The 18,284-nt window shown below is 39.9% G+C and overlaps 1 protein-coding gene across 4 annotated transcripts in view; it reads right to left on the bottom strand.

Annotated features, from left to right (window-relative positions):
• THOC2 (THO complex subunit 2) overlaps window positions 1-10,269 on the bottom strand; it is a 49,366-nt gene extending 39,097 nt beyond the window's left edge. For all 4 annotated transcript variants that reach the window (XM_059859573.1, XM_059859575.1, XM_059859574.1 and 1 more), the window contains exons 1-4: window positions 10,085-10,269; window positions 4,242-4,297; window positions 2,941-3,032; window positions 1,854-1,905 (exon numbers count right to left, since the gene is read on the bottom strand). In XM_059859573.1, coding sequence (XP_059715556.1) covers window positions 1,854-1,905; window positions 2,941-3,032; window positions 4,242-4,297; window positions 10,085-10,146 — 262 coding nt within the window. In that variant the 5' untranslated portion in view covers window positions 10,147-10,269. The remainder of the gene's footprint in view (window positions 1-1,853; window positions 1,906-2,940; window positions 3,033-4,241; window positions 4,298-10,084) is intronic.
• Between the last annotated feature and the right edge of the window lie 8,015 nt (window positions 10,270-18,284).

The raw sequence follows: 18,284 nt of genomic DNA, 5'->3' as shown, positions 1-18,284 counted from the left end.
TGAAAAGGTATAACAGAAACCAGAGGAATGCTGCAATAATTTTTCTTGCCATTCTCTTTATTGCAATAATGTTTATGGCAAGCATTAAAGATCAATAGTAAGCACAAAACCAGAAATATAAACCAGTGAAGAGAACTGCATGATCCTGGCCGTAAGGTAATGTTCTCATCTTTTTCCCTGTGGCTTCAGAGAATTACCATTTACTGTCTGACTGCAGTCTCTTACCAGCTATGGTTCTCTATTACCATTAATGTCTTCTGTACTGTCAACTACTGAAAGCAATTCACTCCTATGGGAAGACAGGCCATGGAACATTGGCCAGGGAAGCAAACCTTCTAAAGCAGTTTTAAAAAAAACACATTACAGGAAGTAAGGAGATGGAAAAGGAGTAGAAAACTCCGTAACAGAATGCAAAACAGGCCTTACAATAAACAAACCAACAAAATACCCACCACACATACCCACAGAGAAAACATCAGCAACAAATATGTCAGAAAGAAGACCCTAAAGAGACTGAAAACCAGTGATTGTAGCAGGGTAGAAGTAGAGACAACAGGCCAGCCAGATAGCCTGGACCTTAGCAGGCAAGACTCTCAGCCAAAATACAAGCTGCACTAAAAATTTTTTCCAGCGTATGTGGATGAGTGGGCAAATCAAAATTCTCATATATTGGAACACAGTTGGGAAAAAAAATCCTGATAGTAGCAAATACTGATTAGACCAAAAAAGGGGTTAGAAGAAACAAACAAGAAATTGTCAAATGTCCTTTGTCCCAAAGTTTGAAACCCAGCTCCTTAGCCACACTATTCTCTGCTACTAGTGAAAGCATGGAATTTGGCTACACACTAATTTAAAGGAAAGAGGGAAAGGAAAAATAAATAGAAAAAGGCAGACAGATACACTAGTTTCAGTTATTCAAGTAGCTCAAGAAGCAGCTAATTCAAGTCTTTTAATGCAGATTAAAAAAGAAAAGGACATCAGTGTAATACTGCACTACGAAAACTAGTTATTACAAAAGGATCGTACAAGTACACAGAATGAAACAGTAAGAATTAAAGTCAAAATTTATCATTCAGATGTACAAAACCAAGGCTGCACATGCAAACTTAATGAGGTGCCTCTCTTCACAGGCAAGCACAGCACAGAAGATGCCTCACTCCTTCAATACACACAACACACAGGATCTGTGATGAGCAGACCAGCAAAAGAATTTCCTGAAATTTGTTCAAAAAAACCAGACATGGAGCAAGACAAACTGCAGGCAGTTAAAGCTGAAAGACATGAGAGCAACAGCTTCGGATCATATTACAACATAAAAATCCAGAAGTTATCACCAGAATAAGACATGCACACCTTTAAAGCCTGCTCAGCTGGCAGATAGTGACTCCATGTAATTTGCCCTTAGATTTCTGGACAATAAGCTCCATTTCACTAACACTGACTGTACAGACAAAAATATTCAAAGAACACATTCTGAGGAGAAAGGATCTACCTACCAGTAAGTCAACTTTTATTAAAAATATTTAAGAATGATAACATCACTAAGTCACTGATGCCATTAGCTAACATCCAACATTCTTACAAGCTAGCTCCTTTAACTATTCTTGGCAGATCAACTTCCACTGCCTTTAATAGGCAAACTTCTGGAAACTATAACAGAACAAAGCAGAATGAAAAGACATTAACAAGTGAGGTACAGATACACTGAGGAAGAATCAACACATGCTTTGTAAAGAGAAATCATGCTTTACAGATTTAATGAAATTTCCTGAAGAAGTCAAAACAAGCAGATACACGAAGCATTAATTTCTCTACATCTGTTGCAATGCTGAAAGGAAGGGAACCCAACTTACCTAATATGCAGAATACATCAGCTAGGATAGAAGGCATGTCTTCTCGGAATTCCTAAGAAACAAGATCCCATTTAATGACCACAGAAAGTCCAATATGCAAGCTTAGAAAATGTTTGCATTATATAAAATAATGCTTCATCATAAAGGTCAGATCAATTAGTAATGCATATTAATAATTCATATTAATAAAGCAGATGTTTAATTACTGACTAATATCTAATGTAAGTGCTGTACTAATTATTGATATGTAGTGAAACCCCATAACCTTGAAATATAATTTAAGTGTATTTTGTGACCAGGGACAAAACCCCCTCGTTAGTCCCTCCACCTTCTTGGTCCAAGGCTCTTTATTCCTGTGTGAGGAGCAGGTGCCCAGAAAGTGACCTGCACATTCTCAGGCACCAAACAGATTATGATTTCCTACAGCAACCAAAGATCCAACATTTTTCAAGCCACACCAACAGCAAGGTGCCTTACAGCTAAATTAAGAAATCATTTATAAAATATTTTAATGTATTTTTCCTAGTTCACTATCTTAAGAAACTATTAACTAACTATGATATTTGGTAAGCTTGGAAGTTTAGAGGAAACTACTCTCTTCCTTATTTTCTCCACTTATTCAAAGCATTTTAAGAAATATCTTTTTCAAACAAAAACTAAGTCTAATGTATTATTTCAAGGGCCATCACAGAACTTGGACATCCCAACAATAAAATGGAACATTGTCACACTGTTATAAAAACCAGAAGGTGGTATCACAGATGTGCTGCATGAGCAAGTGACATTTGTTTCTAGCATTTATTAACAACTTATTTATTAACAACTTCAGTCTTCACATGCCCTTTAAAAGTGACTTAACTTTTAATTTATGCTGAAACATCTATTCCTCACCATGAAAAGTAGAGGGAAAAAATGAAACCCTGCCGGTCTACATATATATCAAGTGTACACAAATGAAGAATTTGCTAAGAATGGCTTTTAGACATATCAAAGAAAAATCTCTTGAGTATTTTCCTGCTTGGATGTCATCTGGGCTGTTATGAGAAAGATTTTAGCAAGTATGCAATTGCTACAAATATATACTTACTATGACATCACCAAGAACATTAGAAGCTTGATCATGCTTTAAGTTTCCTCTGACAACATGGTAAGCAAGCTCATACAAAGCCTGCTGAATATCTGTTGAAAGACAAGATGACAAAGGAACATATTAGCTAATCCTTTGTCTGTTAAAGCAATGTTTACAGTAATGCTCCAGACATCAGACAACAGGCAAGTAAAGGAGATATGCTTCCCTTACCAATAAAGGGGATTACTTTGTTATTGCTAATAGATTAAAACAGATCATCAAAATCTAAGATTTCACACAAGCGTAAAGTGAGCGATGATCCACTTTCTCTGGAGAGTCCATGGAATAACAGTAAAATGGGAAGAAAAATTACCATCCTGCATACAGTCACCTGAGTCTTGATAGGTGACTTAACAAAGACACCTTTACCTTCTAATTCACATCAATAGCATATTATATACACATATTATAATATCATATTATACACACATAGAAAACATTACAGTACTTTCCTAGTCATGTCTCATCACAGAGACGCTCTCAAAAACCATTTCTCTAGGAGAAAGTAAAATTTAATTGGAAAAAAAATGCTTGATCAGGATTACTTCTTCAGTTTCCAAAGGAAAGTCTCCTATAACTCAAGAATGCAACCTTAAAAATGCTTGCAATAAGCTGAAGCACTAAACAAAGGTATTCCAGTTGAGAAAAACCTTGCAACATAAACATGGTGGTTGTAAAATCAGCTGTAAGAAACCTGTAAGGTTCTTAAATAATTCACAAAAATGTTGTGTTTTTACTATATGAATAGTAACAAAATCCCATGTTTTCACCTAGCACTTTCACCACATGGTTTGCTCAATAAACTATATTCAATAACAAGTTACAAAGATCTTAATGCCTTAAATCATGCAGTTGGTAATGTGGTGACTACAGACCACTGTGAGTAAATTAAAACAATTTATTTTTAACAGACAGGATAATTCCACACTTGCACACCTTAGGGTTCATATATTTAACCTTTACAATAAAATCTAGTTTTATGTTGAGTTTGCAAAATGGAATGCCATTTTCTACAGCGCAGATCAAACATTGGGCAATGCTGCCATGACCCACTACAAAAAAAAAAAAAAAACAAACATGGATGTCTGAAAGCAATCCTTGTAGAGGATGCTTGTATTTGTAGTATTCACCTTTAGCACCCACTAATGGTCACCCATACATGAACATTCCAAGCACATACATGCAAAGGTACCATAATCAACTGTTTCCAGGTTTGTTTTCTATTTAATTAAAACCAACAAACAAACCACAAAACTTACCTCTGAAACCCACATCATGATTCTTGTTTTCACTGAGAGCACGACACAGCTGCACACTAAAATAAAACAAATATTTAAAAACAATCATTAGATATTAGGATACAAATGTTTTGGGGTTCTTTTTTCGTTGATGCTCTGGCTAAAACAGCTTTAGATTTGGATGATGACATTTGAATTTCTCCAAAGTAAACCCTAATTCAGTGAACTTACAGCAAAGAAACACAAAATTCCCAATAGATCTCATATACATATAAATATTCTTCCTAATATTGTATTTCCTTGAGAAAAGTAAGAACATGAGGCAATGTGGAAGCATGGAAGTCCTAGCAATAACCTACTGTCATTATCCAATGAGGAAATACTTCTCATAGAATTACTGTAACTATGGTAGTTTTCAAACTCCTGCTTGTAAAAAACTTCTAACATTAAAATATGTGCATGAATTCCTCATGCATTGCTTCACCAAGAGTAAGACAGAATTTTTCTTTATTCTAGTCCCTAAAAAAATCCACTCTAAGAAACAAAAACCTGTCATGTTGCATTGTGACTGGCTGCTCCCAGGGCTCCCTCAACCAAACAGCCATATGCAAAAAGCACTCCAAGTACTGTGCAGACTGTGACATGAGATAAATTAATAGTTCTCTGTGTTAGAAAAGAAATGCTTAAAGAGCAGGCTTCTTCACTACACTGACAGCTTCCAAGATATAAGGATCTTCCCTCTTCTCTACCACTACTGTTACCCCAGCAAGAGGTTTCAAAAGCAGTTTCCTATTTAAAAGTGACAGTATTTAAGAAAGGTAGTGATTTATCGTTATCATAACAAACACCAGGGAATATTTTAAGAATTTTTGTCACATTTGCACATTTTCAATCAAAAGTTCACATATTTTTCAAAGTATCCTTCACGTTCAGAAACTGAGGAGGGTATCAGAACTATGTCTCAGTCCTACACAAGATGGCAAGACTACAGTTTGCTGTGGGAGCCATTTTAAGCTGTCTCAAATAAGGCAGTTATGTGCAATTGTTACAGAGGCTTACCATGAAAAATAACTGCAAAAATACTTCTGTAGCAATCCATTACTCATTCTATTTGCATCCTATATAGATTACCACTTCTCTAGTAAGACTAAACAGCTGTTCCAGCAATCAAAGGATTATAATTAGCAAATACAAGGTATACACACCCTTCAGACAACTGGAAACTAGGGAGTTTCACACATCACAATCAGCAGAAACACAGAACCTCAGCAAAAAGCATAGGTATGGCTAAGATATCTAAAACACTATTGAATAGAATGCAATATATTTGGAAATAACCAGAATAGAGATAACAGAACAGGGTAATAAGTATTTTATTTTTCATTAGTGGTAAATAAACATTTTTTTAAAGAATAGACTTCTTCCCCCAGCTGTCTCCAAAGAGTGTATCAATTCAATAAAAATTAATTTTCTTAAATTTTAATTACTTCTTCATAAAGAATGCACTCTGTAAGCACTCATTTCTAAATTCTCTATACAAATAACAGTAAAATGAAACATCAGATGCCAAAAAAAATTTTCTGAGATAGACACTTTGGCCCCTATGTCCTAAGATGGTATCCTCAACCAGGTTACAAGAGCAACAACTCTGCCTGCTTGGACTGATGAGGTCTTTTAGGTACATCTTAAAGCAAAATCAGAGCTTGAAGCCCTTCCCATTCCCTTTCCAGCAGTATCAAAATAGTATTAACAACACCACATTACTTTAACACACAAATCTGTTTGATCAATATAGTAAAAACCTCTAAGATGATATGCAAAACAACATGCTTAATATTTGCAATTAGAACCCCCTGAATTATTAAACTGGAGAAAAAAAAGAAAGGCAGAAGTATTTCTTTTTATGATTCTATTATTTTCTAGAGGCATTCTCTCAAAGCAAGACCACCTTTCCTGTAGGTGCTGCCAGGCAGTGCAGCTGCACTGATTTAATGGTTTGTTACTGCAGAAATGGGACACATTCACCAACACTTTCTCCCTTCTCAGCAGCAGTTTTAGCCCTCCCATCAGTTACATCAGTGCAGCTGACAAACCTGGCAGAAAACTGGTCAAAACCCAAGTCTTCAGCCACTTCTGCAAGTTGAAGCACTTACCAGGAGGCCACAGAGGCACCCTGGTGACTGAAGACAAGGCAGAAACCCTCCTTTCCAGTAACAACAAGCTGAGAGATTAGTTCATCTAGTCTCAGCTGAGTGCATGAAATTAAAATCAAAACAGCTGCACCTTCACCAGACAATCTGGTAAGTGTTCATTTGACTTATTACTCTGACCTGGCAGCTCATTGCTGCAAGCTTAGGATGGAGAACTTCTCTGCTCTACTAAAACCTACATCTCTTCATCTGGAAGTAAAACCGTTGAAAATATTTTTAAAGTAACAATCACTTTTGAAATCCACAGTTAGAAAATTAAATTTATTTTGGACTATGATAGGATAGATTTGCTGAGAACACAAATTCTGAAGCAGTGTGAACAAGTCTGCATGGCAGAGGCTGCAGTGGAACTGAGACCTCCCAACTCATACACCACGTCCTATAACCTCCATTCCACTCCCACACAGGGATTAAAGCAGTAATTATCACAAAGTGCAGGTGCCTGCCAGTATTTAAGTACACTCATAACTTAACTGATGCAGGTAGCTCTTTGCTTGAGATAAAGTACAATCAACTGGATTTTGCAGTCAGGATGGCACAACTACACCAAACTCTCGATAATACTCAGCCCCTCACTTGCAAGAGCAACGTTACAGTGTTGGGTTAAAGTAACAAACAAGCTGGAAGTGCCTGAAAGATTGAGTCTCAAAACTTCACATTCACAGAATGTTAAACTTCTTCAGTTTATCTTGAAGTTTACATTGCATGAACTGCCAGGCAGGTACTTTAATAAAGTCCTCCATCCACACTAAAGGGTCCCTGATGTGTTGAATCTCTCACAGAACAAGGTAAGGTACCAGTTACTATGTGTGTTAGAAATGTCCATGTGGGCTGTAGTCACAGACCAGCATCTTCTTGTGGAAAACTCAACAATTTTCCTACAAAGACAGCACACACAAGTAGGTCTACAAGGAGTCCAGACTGAGCAGCATAAATGGTCACCCTCAGACTCCAACTTCATTTGCACACCAGTATCTCCCAGTAGTAAATAAAGGAACATAATTTAGTAAAGTGTACTTAGATGGAGAAGGATCTGAACAAAAAAGTGACACGTAAGATGACCACATCCTGACCAATGTAGTTTTGGCAGGTACATACTCTTGAAATTACCACATTTATGTATTTTTATTAGATACTATTACAAATAATTAAATTCAAAGCTTGTACAGTTTTGACCAATGTCTCTGAACAATGTCTTAGAAGTAAATGGTCACCACTGCATTACTAATTAACATTATGACACTCTTAAGACATACAAAATCCTTACCATCTGATTTCTGGATAGTACTGTTAAATCATAACAAGTTGATCACACAATCAAAAATATCACACCATTAAAAAAAAAAAAAAACAAAAAAATCCCAAAAAACCCCAAAACAACACCATAAAACCCCAAAAACAACACCCAAACCCCCCCCCCAAAAAAAACAAACTCAGAACAATTATCTTAAGACTCCGTTATTAATCCCAGTAGAAACTGAAATACCAAATTAAAACAAACCATTTTCTTCTCTCAATATAGCTTCATATTCCCCCAAAACATAGAAATGTGTTTTCATTTAGGTAACTACTACTGCCAAAATACTATCTCAACTGATCTAGCCAGATCATGTAAGCTAGATCATGCTCCAGCAAGTAAATATTTTTTCCATAAGAACTAATCTTTTCTAGTAATTATGAAGGGGTTAAAATGCCTACCAAAAATTCTAAATTTTTGTAATTCTTCTATTTGGTAGTAATGTCAATTTTGTCATTCTGCAGCATCCTTCCCCTCCCTACTTTTCTAACATCATTACAATGAGTTGTCCTCACTTTGAGCCACAAAGACCAAGAGTGAACTTAGGCCTAGACCTAATTTTTATTCCTGGGCATACCGTTATTAGACAAATAATTCAATAAAATTAAGTAGTGTTATTGCATTTATTCCCTTTTTACTTTAATGCTTAAAAACATTTCATGTGTTTCATTCTGAAATGATAGCATCTTAGCTCTGTTTTCCTCTAGTTAATAAGGGGATAGGAACTTTTGGAAAAAGAAACAAAAAGTTATGCACTGAAGGCTCTCCCAATAAAACTGGCTTCCTAATAAGTTCTCTAAATATTGTCTACAGGCATACACCTTAGATTCTAGAAAATAAGTTCATGGATATTCCTCAAATTTATGAAGCTACCACTGCAAAACCTGACAACTGCTATCCAGACACAACTGCACTTCTTTTAAAGCATATGTCCTCATCTGCAAACTACTCTGTAAGTCATGCCTGGAACATCATTTAAGCAGTCTCCCAATGAAGTGAAAGTACCACAAATACACGAATCTAGCTAATCATTTTGTTTTATTGGTCCCATGGCAGATGAACACTCTCTTCCCATCCTGTTTAAGAAGTACTGCTCCAAAGGGAGAGAAGAATCCTAGAAGGTTTTATCATGGTCAAAAGCCAAGTTGTCTCTTACAAAGCTCAGAGTGCTGAGAACAAAATGAACACAGTGCAGTTGCCATTATGTGATCAGTTATGAAATGTCTGTTCTCTTGCAAACTCCACACAGCCTCTCAACGTGTTCAGCTTGTGTATTAACACAATAATGGTTCCAGCATAACTCAAACCAAAAATTACATGGCTATAAAGGGGGGCCCCTTCACTACAAAATGGTGGCTCTGGAAATAACAGTATCTTGTGCAGGGATTCTCTGCATTCTCTAATCTCCAACCCACTGCCGTTTCCCTCATGCACAAGGAAGATTCATTGCCAAATCTGCACAACCATTCAGAAAACACGAACAAAAGAAAATAATGAGTGATTATCAAGAAGTGTTTTGCTAAGTGATCCCTGCAACATTCATATTTAAAACTCAAAATTTAAAATTTTTTTGTTACATACAACAAAAAACAAAAGCACATGGAAGAATTAAAATAAGAGCACATAAAAGCATTTAGTTAGTGCAGAGAACATCCCTGTTTAAACCAACAGAGAAACATGAAATGACCAAACTAGTGAAACATCCCTTGAAGAGCTGTACTCCTGAAACACATTTAGTGAACCTGCCCCATTAAAATGGCTTAAAACAGATACAGGCCCAGAATGGAAAGCTTCGGGCACACCTGGATTAATTTGAGAGGTTGCAACCGGACCCCTCCGTGCACAAAGGTTACTTTGTGGGATAGAACAAGCGTGACTACCTAATCATATTTTGCCTGGGTCAAAGAATACAGGGGCCAGTCCTATCAAAATCGGTTAAAAAGTGGGAACGGGGGCTGAGGCGTCTGCCAGAAAGGTCAGTACTGTAGAGCCAGCGACACAGGAACGCTTCAGGGTCCGTATTACCATGAGGGGCGGCTGAAGATGAGCCCGACCCCCGACAAATCTGGCCCCGAGGCTGGAAGGGGGCGCTCGGAGCTCCCGGAAAGCTGGGCCCAGCTACGGCGGCCGTGCGTCGGCGGAGGGCGGCAGCACCCGGCCGAACCGGACGGGAGGGCGGCCCAGGCTCTCATCCCGACAACGGCTTCGACCCAACGCCCAGCAGCAAGGACGGAGTCCCGACCGACGTCCTCTCCGCCGCCCCCCAGCCTCCGCGGGCTGGCGAGGCCCGACCGCCCTCGCCCCCCTCCCGCAGGCCGCAGCGCCCATCCCTCCCCACGGCGAGGCCCCGCACTCACAACTCGCTCTTGCCGCCTTTCTCCCAGTTCTTTATCCACTCGGCCGGGAGCAGCGCCGCCATCTTCCCCGTGCAGCGCCGAGGGCCCGGATGGAGCAGCGGCGGCGCCGGGTCAGAGGGGACGGACGGGCCGCGAGAAACCGCGGGACGCGGCCGCGCCGTGCGGGGAGGCGGCGGGGCGGACTGCGCCTGCGCGCGGGGGCCGCGAGGCGGTGCTATGACCGCGCGTGTGCGTTAGAACAGTGGGGCGGGGCAGGGGGCGCCGTGCCTCGCGCGCGTGCGCACTGAAGTCCAGGGGGCGTAGGGCGCCGTGTGCGCGCGCTTTAGAGCCGTGTGGTGGTGTGCGTGCACGCGCGTTAGAGCCGTGTGGTGGTGATGCGTGCGCGCACCTTAGACCGTGTGGTAGTGGTAGTGGTGATGGTGGTGGTGGTGTGGTGGTGGTGGTGCGCGCGCGCGCACCTTAGAACCGTGTTGTAATGCGCGTCCACGTTGGAACTGCGGTGTGCGCGCCAGAAGCGTGGGGCGGGGAGCTCCGCGTGTGGTGTCTGCGTTAGTACAGCGGGGCGCTTGTGCGCATGTGCGTTGCGGTGGCGGGGTGCGGAGTCGTGCGCGTGTGCGTTGGGCGCCGCCAGCCCTGAGTACGGTGGAGGGGCGAGATGTCTGCTCGGAGGAATGGAGAGAACGGTATATCCTTTGAATAAATAAGCGGTTAAAAAAGGATATGTGTAAAACTTACTGTGACACGTCTAAATGGTCGTTCCGATACAAGCGCTTAGGACAAACAGTTGTATGGATGCCGTATTCCGCGTGTCACCCCTCATGCGTGTGACTGTTTTATTACATGTGGCTCCTCTCCATTAAGTTTCCGCAAGTTGTTCTGTGTTCCCTTCAGTTGCTAACCAGGATATTACGGTTAGAATACTCCATTTGGTCGGGCAGTGCATGTTTTAAGTCTTTTCAGACGTTTCTCTTTGCTCTGAAGTCACTCACGTTCTCAGTCTCGTACACTTTTCCTCCTCTATAATAGTATAAATTGTTTCACAAATACAATGAAACTTCAGAAAACGGGGAAATTTAAATAAAATCTAAAGGTGAGGCCTCAGTGTCCCTGTGCCTGTTTCGGTACCAGCACTGCAGTGCTCGCTGCCTTGGGCTCTGTTCTCCGCACTGAAGTGAATCAGCTTGCCAGCCCTTGGTGTCAGAGCTTTCCACTGGCAAAACAGCTCCGATCAGAAAGTCTGGCATTTCAGCAAATCTACAGAACTGCCTGAGAGAGGGAATAGTGTTGTTTCAAATTATCATCCTCAGCCAGTTCCCACAAGTTGTATGTTGTGCAGTATGCTGCTGTTCTTGGGCCCTATGAACAACACCTACTTCAAGGGGATCCCTTACAGCCCTAAACTCTGCACTAACACAAGCAATAAAGGAGGCAGATTCTCTGCTTCTCATACTTACATTTTAAATTAGATGCAGACCACATTCCAGGCATACCATATGCGAGTGATAGAAGATACGCTCAGTTTACAAATGCCTAATCTATTTCTGATAGGTTATTTTGAAAAGAAAAACTCAATAAATATATTTAAAACATATGTGTGGATGGTAAGAGGCACAGAATTGCAGGCCTGGGGAATAGCATGAGAGGGTGTTATAAGCAAATGCAAAAAGTCTATTTAGAAGATAAGCCTAACAGACACATAAACAGAAAACAAGAATCTAGCAAAATATATTAGGTGCAAGGATGTATGTAGGAATAGCTATATAAGGTCTGAATGTAAAAATGTGAGATTTTGCCTTCAAGGGGAAGAGACAGTCATGGAGAAATGCAGTAGAATAAAGCCATCAAGTCATTGCAGGACCAACAGGTTAAATGCCAGGTTTACTTAAGGAATCTAAACCACTTCTTTCTTGAAGTATATTAGTAATGGACTGGGACAGGCTGAAAATAAAAGATAGTACATGCAATATAGAAATACACGTGACAGAACCAGTTTTAAAATCTACTCTGAGAAGAGTCTGATTCCATGGTATTTCTATGATACTATACAAAACATTTAGTGGTAGAATTTATATAAAATATACTCTACTTAATTGATATTAATTATGTATATGACATATAAGCTCTAAAACATTGACAGTCATGCCTTTTAATGAAGTAATGTAGGCAAAGCAAAATATTTTTAAAATAAGTATGTACCAATTCCTGCTCAGAATAATATATTTTTGACACAGAGGCGTCTTTGTTCCAGGCTATAAAATCATATTCAGTTTTGACTTATCCTTGCTTTTGTGGTGGACATCTTTATACAGTGAAAAGAGTTTCTCAGTACCACCTGATGTTAGCTGAATTGTGAGGAATTCATAGGTTAAGAAATAAGACTTATATTTTAGTTCTATAACAGCCTTTATAGTTTATTCTTCATCTTTTCATGAGGCTTTTGTGTGCTAGAAAAATCATCCTGGGCATCCTAAGATTTGTATAAACGCGTCAGAGAACCTTGTTAAAAGTCACGACAATTTTGTGTTTCTTTCTGTTATTTCTACGGGTTGACATTTACCTTTCTAAATAATGGAGTAAAATAAAATTTTGAAAAGAAGGAAGAATGATGCCTGCAAAGGCAGGATATGTCACAGCACAGTCTTAAGTCACCTACTGTGCTTCCTGCCTGAATAAAGAAGTACTCTGAAGGCTTTGTCCCAGCTGCATTAAAGGAAATGCCTGTGTCACCACTATGGTAACAGCTGGATAGCGGCAGGAAGTTATTTAACTGAACAGTAAATACAAGGTTTTCAAGGGTGTAGTACATTATCCAGCAAATACATAGCTAGAAAAGTATCAGTGGTAATTGGATCTTACAAAAATGTATTTATTCTTGGTTTTCTAAATAAATACTACAGACATTGGAAGAGCTGGAAATGTACAAAAGCAAAAGAAATAAAACATCCAACAGCTCATTTCCTCTGTATTAACCAGTTCCATGGAATTCATGTGACACAGCACAACTTTATTATCTGCTCTGAGGGTTAAACAATTGATTGCTTTACTTTTCCTGCACAGACAATTAAGAATGACTTTTTGGAATAATTTTTTTTTATTCTTATTATTTGGCTCTTTTATCATGTCCATGTAAGAATTAACCATTCTAAATTCCCCCTTTTGTTTTTAACAGTAATTGTTTCACGACTGCTCCTGTTCTTTTTCTATAGACATTTCTTAAATTCTCACACAGAAGAAATAAAGGTACAAAGGAGGCAGGATTTCACATTATTCAGATGATTTCCATTTGGTAAAAGCTGTTTAGACAAGTAAGAATCCTAAACATTAGCTAATACTGGCTGTTTCCATTCATCTGGACAACTGAAATGAGAAACATTCTTAGTGATTGTCAAGTACATCTTGCAACTTTTTGGTTTTTTCATAGCTAAACTCAGTGTCATTGCATCATCCTGAACTATAAAATGTCCCAGATGTAATTAAGATCAGTGAATGTGGAGGATCACACCATTATGGAGAGCTTTGCTTGTTTTCAGCTCACAGAAATCAGCATTGTTTCACTCAGAATTGTTTGCTTTTCTTACCACTTGCCAACACAGGCAAGAGCCAGCTGTAGATTTAGGTTCCATTTCCAAACCCTATTAGCCTGGATATCTCCTGGTCAAGGCTTAACTCGTGTGTTCTGTGTATGTTCATGAAACCTGCTGGTGAATAATGAAAGGCAGAAAGACTAATTAAACTCTTCTGCATAATGCCTGTGAAGAAGGGGCTTTGTTAGAAATGGTGCTGGAAGCGAAGCCTGGACTAATGTGATTGGAACAGCATTTGGTTGGCAGCAGATCAGTTTTGCTTGACAGTATGTTTCACTTATTCAATGTGTATTTCTCTCCCATCAGAGCATATAGCTCTGAAGAATCCTGTTTGTTTTTTTCTGATAATCATTGACAAGGAAAGACAAAAAGACCCCTCACAAAATCTCTGTTTCAGTAGCAGCTTTGAGCAACAGCGAAACCTACAAAAACAGGGAAAAGGATAATTATTTATTTAATCACAGGATCACTAAGTGCAAAATGTTAGTGCAGAAGTGGAGATCTCTAAGACACTTGCTGTTGGGGTTTATTTGGAGAACGAAGACAAGCTGATCTAATGGGCCTTACTCCCAGCCTGTGCTGGAACCATTGCATTGTTGGAAGAGTCAGGCAGCCCGTGCTGGTGTGCCAGCAGCTCTGCAGTTTACAGTTCGTCCTTCTGCCCCTCTCCTCTGGCCTGTGTGCAGAGAAGCTCCAGGTGGCTGGAGCCTCTGGGGAGGGTTGGCTGGGTGCTGGTGATGCAGGAAGTGTAGGAAGCCAACATTTGCAAACAGTCACCACTTATCAGTGGGTGGGCAGTACCTGCAGTTTGCCAGAGCTCTTGGTGTGGCTGTTAGTGAAGTTGGCAGGCACTTATCCCATGGCATAGGTGCCTGGTGCTGGTTTATTGTGAGGGGTTAACAGTATTAGTGCATTGATAATGAGAGAATATGAAGGTTTGAAGGTAAAACCTGAATTTGGTAAATCAGGCTCTTACCAAGACAGTCCACACCCTTGTTTGGGTTGTGCACCCCAGATACCAAATATGTTAAAATGAAAGTGTGTCTGTGGCTAATGATAATCAGAGAAAGTCTGAACCCCTACCTAAACTAGGGGTTTGCAGACTATTAGGAGTCAATGAAGCTATTTCTGGAAGTCTCAGTTGGGATTCCTCATTCTTGATCCTAGTGTGGAAAGCAGTCTGGGGCACCTTGTCCATTGCTCTCTGTTCTGCTGCTGCATCTCTTTCTGATAGTTTGTGTGAGTTCAAGGTTGGAGGATCCTTAATTAAATATATCTGCCTTTGACATGTGAAGAATATATTTTTTTAAGTTTCTACAGCAATATAAAACATTTAATAAACTTACTCTGCTAAGATTTAGATGGTCGTGTTGAGTTGCCCACATACATAAGAACTGTCAGACATCATCAACAGGATGTGGGGATAATTAATGACCAAAGTGATCAGTTAAAGGGACATGTTTGTTAACCACAGCATTCCTCTTTGCTCCTCTCTGTCTCTTTTCTCCTGTCAGAGCATACATATGGAAACATGCAGGGAAACATGGAAACATGCAGGGAATAGGCAAGCATTGCCTTGAGCTTGCCATTTTTCTACTTATTATATCAGACTTACATAGTACCTGTGTGCCAGAACTAATATTCCAGCATGAAGGAATTATGAGTAGAAAACCATGTATGTAGTCATATGTCACATGCATGCTAAGTCCAAAGTCCCAGCTCTAGATAATTATTTCTTGCAATAATCAGTTCAAACAGAACTAAGATAAATCACTGGTTGCATTTTCCTCTTCATTTGGCATTTATCTTAGCTCATCTGCTCAGTGGATTGTGAAAGAATGTAAACAGTTTGTCTCTGATTTGACATCACCCTGAAGTGAACTTCCAGTTAGCAGCAGCAGCATACTAGGTCATCAAAGGAAGATCTGGTTTTTACATGTTTAGATGCTAACTTTCCCACAGGGAAAAGTTATTATCAAGTTCAGTACTGTTACCATTATTTGATGGTTTTAGTTTTAATGAGAAGGTATTTTATTGCATTGTCTGACAACAGTGGATTTGGGAGTTATAGGAATGTTTGTCCTGCATAAGATTTCATTGCTGAAGTTGAAAAGGCTCATCAGGTTTTTTCAGCTTTTCCTGTTTCTGTACTGTAATTATGCCTCTATTTTTCCTCAAACTTCCCTTCAGACTCTTCCACTGCCTTCATGAAAATGTAATGAGAACAACGTTTATCACCTGCTTGCAACAAAAAGAAAGAAAGGATGTGCTGTAATAGTAAATGCTGTGGATAAAGAAAAAGAATGTCGTACTGTTTTGGAAGAGAGAATTAGATTTGATTTTCTTTGGACCAGCATAGAAATGCATGGCTTTCCTATCAAATGACTGAATCTCCTCTTCCAATGGTACTGAAAGCACTGGATATAATTCAAGGGAAAAGACAACTTTCAGACATCTGTTACTTATTAGTTATTCAATTTTCTATTGTCATAATCATGAGAAAATGTTCCTTGTCAAGTCGCCATTTTGTGATTTTTCCATATTTGATTTTCTTCCTTGCTGCACCTCTGAAATCCCAGCTCTGGATTGCATAACTTTTTTCACTCCATTCATTAATTTGGTACTAATGGTCCAACTGATCAGTCAATAAGATGAGTAAGAAATAAATTACATTAATTTCTTAGGGATTATGTCAACAAACACAGCTTCCTGTATGAACCTCTGTGACTCTTGACCCAGTGTTGGCTAAACAGTTTGTGTCAAAGAACTGTGTGCTAAGTCCAGTTTATGTTTATCTGACTCAAACAGGTTATAACTGATTGAAATTTTTAGCACGATTGTGTAAAGAAAATTTCAAAGAGGCTGTACTTTTGGTATGATGTGATTTTTTCAGTTCTTTTATCTCTTATTTTTTGGTGGAAAGGTTTTTGGGAGGCAATCTAATCCAAGCTCCTGCAGGGGTGAGAGCTTTTCAATTTAAATGTTTACCGTAGTTCTTGATTTAGACATCAAAACCTGAAAGTGGGTCTTTGCAAAACCACTTTGTGACCTCTGAAAACAGCCTACTTCATTTGGACAAGTATCAAACCTCAATAGAGCAAGGCCCTTTATGAAAATCACTGCTAATGAATGTATTAATAATGTGGTATGACAAGGACTTAGGAGATTAAATATTCATTTTCACATTGTAGTGTTAAGGTGCAAACCTCTTATTGTGTGCCAAAGATTCTTAAATAAGTAATCTTGGCTTTGGACAGATGTGGAATAAGTTTAGATGGATGTGACTCAGTACTGCAATAGAGCTGTTTATTTCTTATAGGCTCAGCATCACCACTGTGCTGCATCACTAAATATTATGTTCTAGATTGCAGGTCATTTTTTTCTGAAAAAAAGAGCAAGTGGTATGTGGAATTGCATCCTAAGTTATTGAGTATTGGTTTTGATTACTGAATAATCATTACATGTTTTTTCTGATCAATCAAAGTGAGTTTGTTGCTATTTCATTACTTACTTTATACAATAGTTACTTGTAATAACTACAAGCTTTGGATCAAACTGTGGTCTCAGTAGGTGCTGGAAGACAAAGTAAGAAGCAGTCCTTAATCAAAAGGGCTTTCAGTGTAAGCCCTGGAATCTGCAAACATTCTAATATATTGTATGATTACACTGCTTCTCCTGAAATTGTCCACACTCTCTGCCACAAGTCTTTGGGGATATATGGTCTGGAAAAAGTGAGTTCCTGCTGTTGACATGCACGAGGGGAAAACAAAAAAAGTTTGAGAACATTATTCAAAGTAGCTGGGTTTTCTGAGGATAGCAGGAATCAGGTCCCCAACGTACAGCCAAATACCCCGGCTTGGTTAAGTGTGCTGGGTCAGCAATGAGCTCACCTGAGATTTAAAAAAAAAACAGAAAAAGGTCAAAGCAAGATTTTAATGTTCAGGACCATCTTAGTCTTAACCATGAGAATGATTAGATAATTTTTGGCTTCAGCTACCAAAGAAAATAGCCTGAAGTTTCTGTCTGATTTTGAAAATTCAAGTCTCAAAAAAAATGTGGTTTAACAGATTTAAATCGCAACAAACTGTAATTCTGCGGGGACGAGAGGTGAGAGCAAGGAGAGCGCTGGGATGAGCATTTTCCAGATGTGAAACCTTCAGGAGAAGATGGTGCGACACGAAGGGGCTGCTTGAGGTGCTGAGGAAGGAGAGGCGAGGCTGGCACGGAGCCGGGAGCGCTGGGAAGTGAGGCACTGAACGGACGGAGAAATGGCAGGCGCTGAGGAGTGGGGCCGAGCGGCCGAGGAAACTGAGCGGGATGAGAAGCGGAGCAGTGGGGACCGAAGGGGCTGAGGGGGATGAGAAGCGGGGCAGTGGGGACCGAAGGGGCTGAGCGGGATGAGAAGCGGAGCAGTGGGGACCGAAAGGGCTGAGCGGGATGAGAAGCGGGGCAGTGGGGACCGAAGGGGCTGAGCGGGATGAGAAGCGGGGCAGTGGGAACCGAAGGGGCTGAAGAGGATGAGGAGAACGCGAGGCAATCCTGAGGGGCCGCAGGGCTGAGGGGCCGCTCTGCACTTCCTCCCGCTGCCGCCACGCGCCGCCCTCCGCCGGCGGGAG

This window comes from Haemorhous mexicanus, chromosome 14, assembly GCF_027477595.1.
Source record: "Haemorhous mexicanus isolate bHaeMex1 chromosome 14, bHaeMex1.pri, whole genome shotgun sequence".
NCBI lineage: Eukaryota > Metazoa > Chordata > Aves > Passeriformes > Fringillidae > Haemorhous > Haemorhous mexicanus.
The sequence above is the reverse complement of the archived record's forward strand: the minus strand, read 5'-3'. Positions and strand labels throughout refer to the sequence as shown.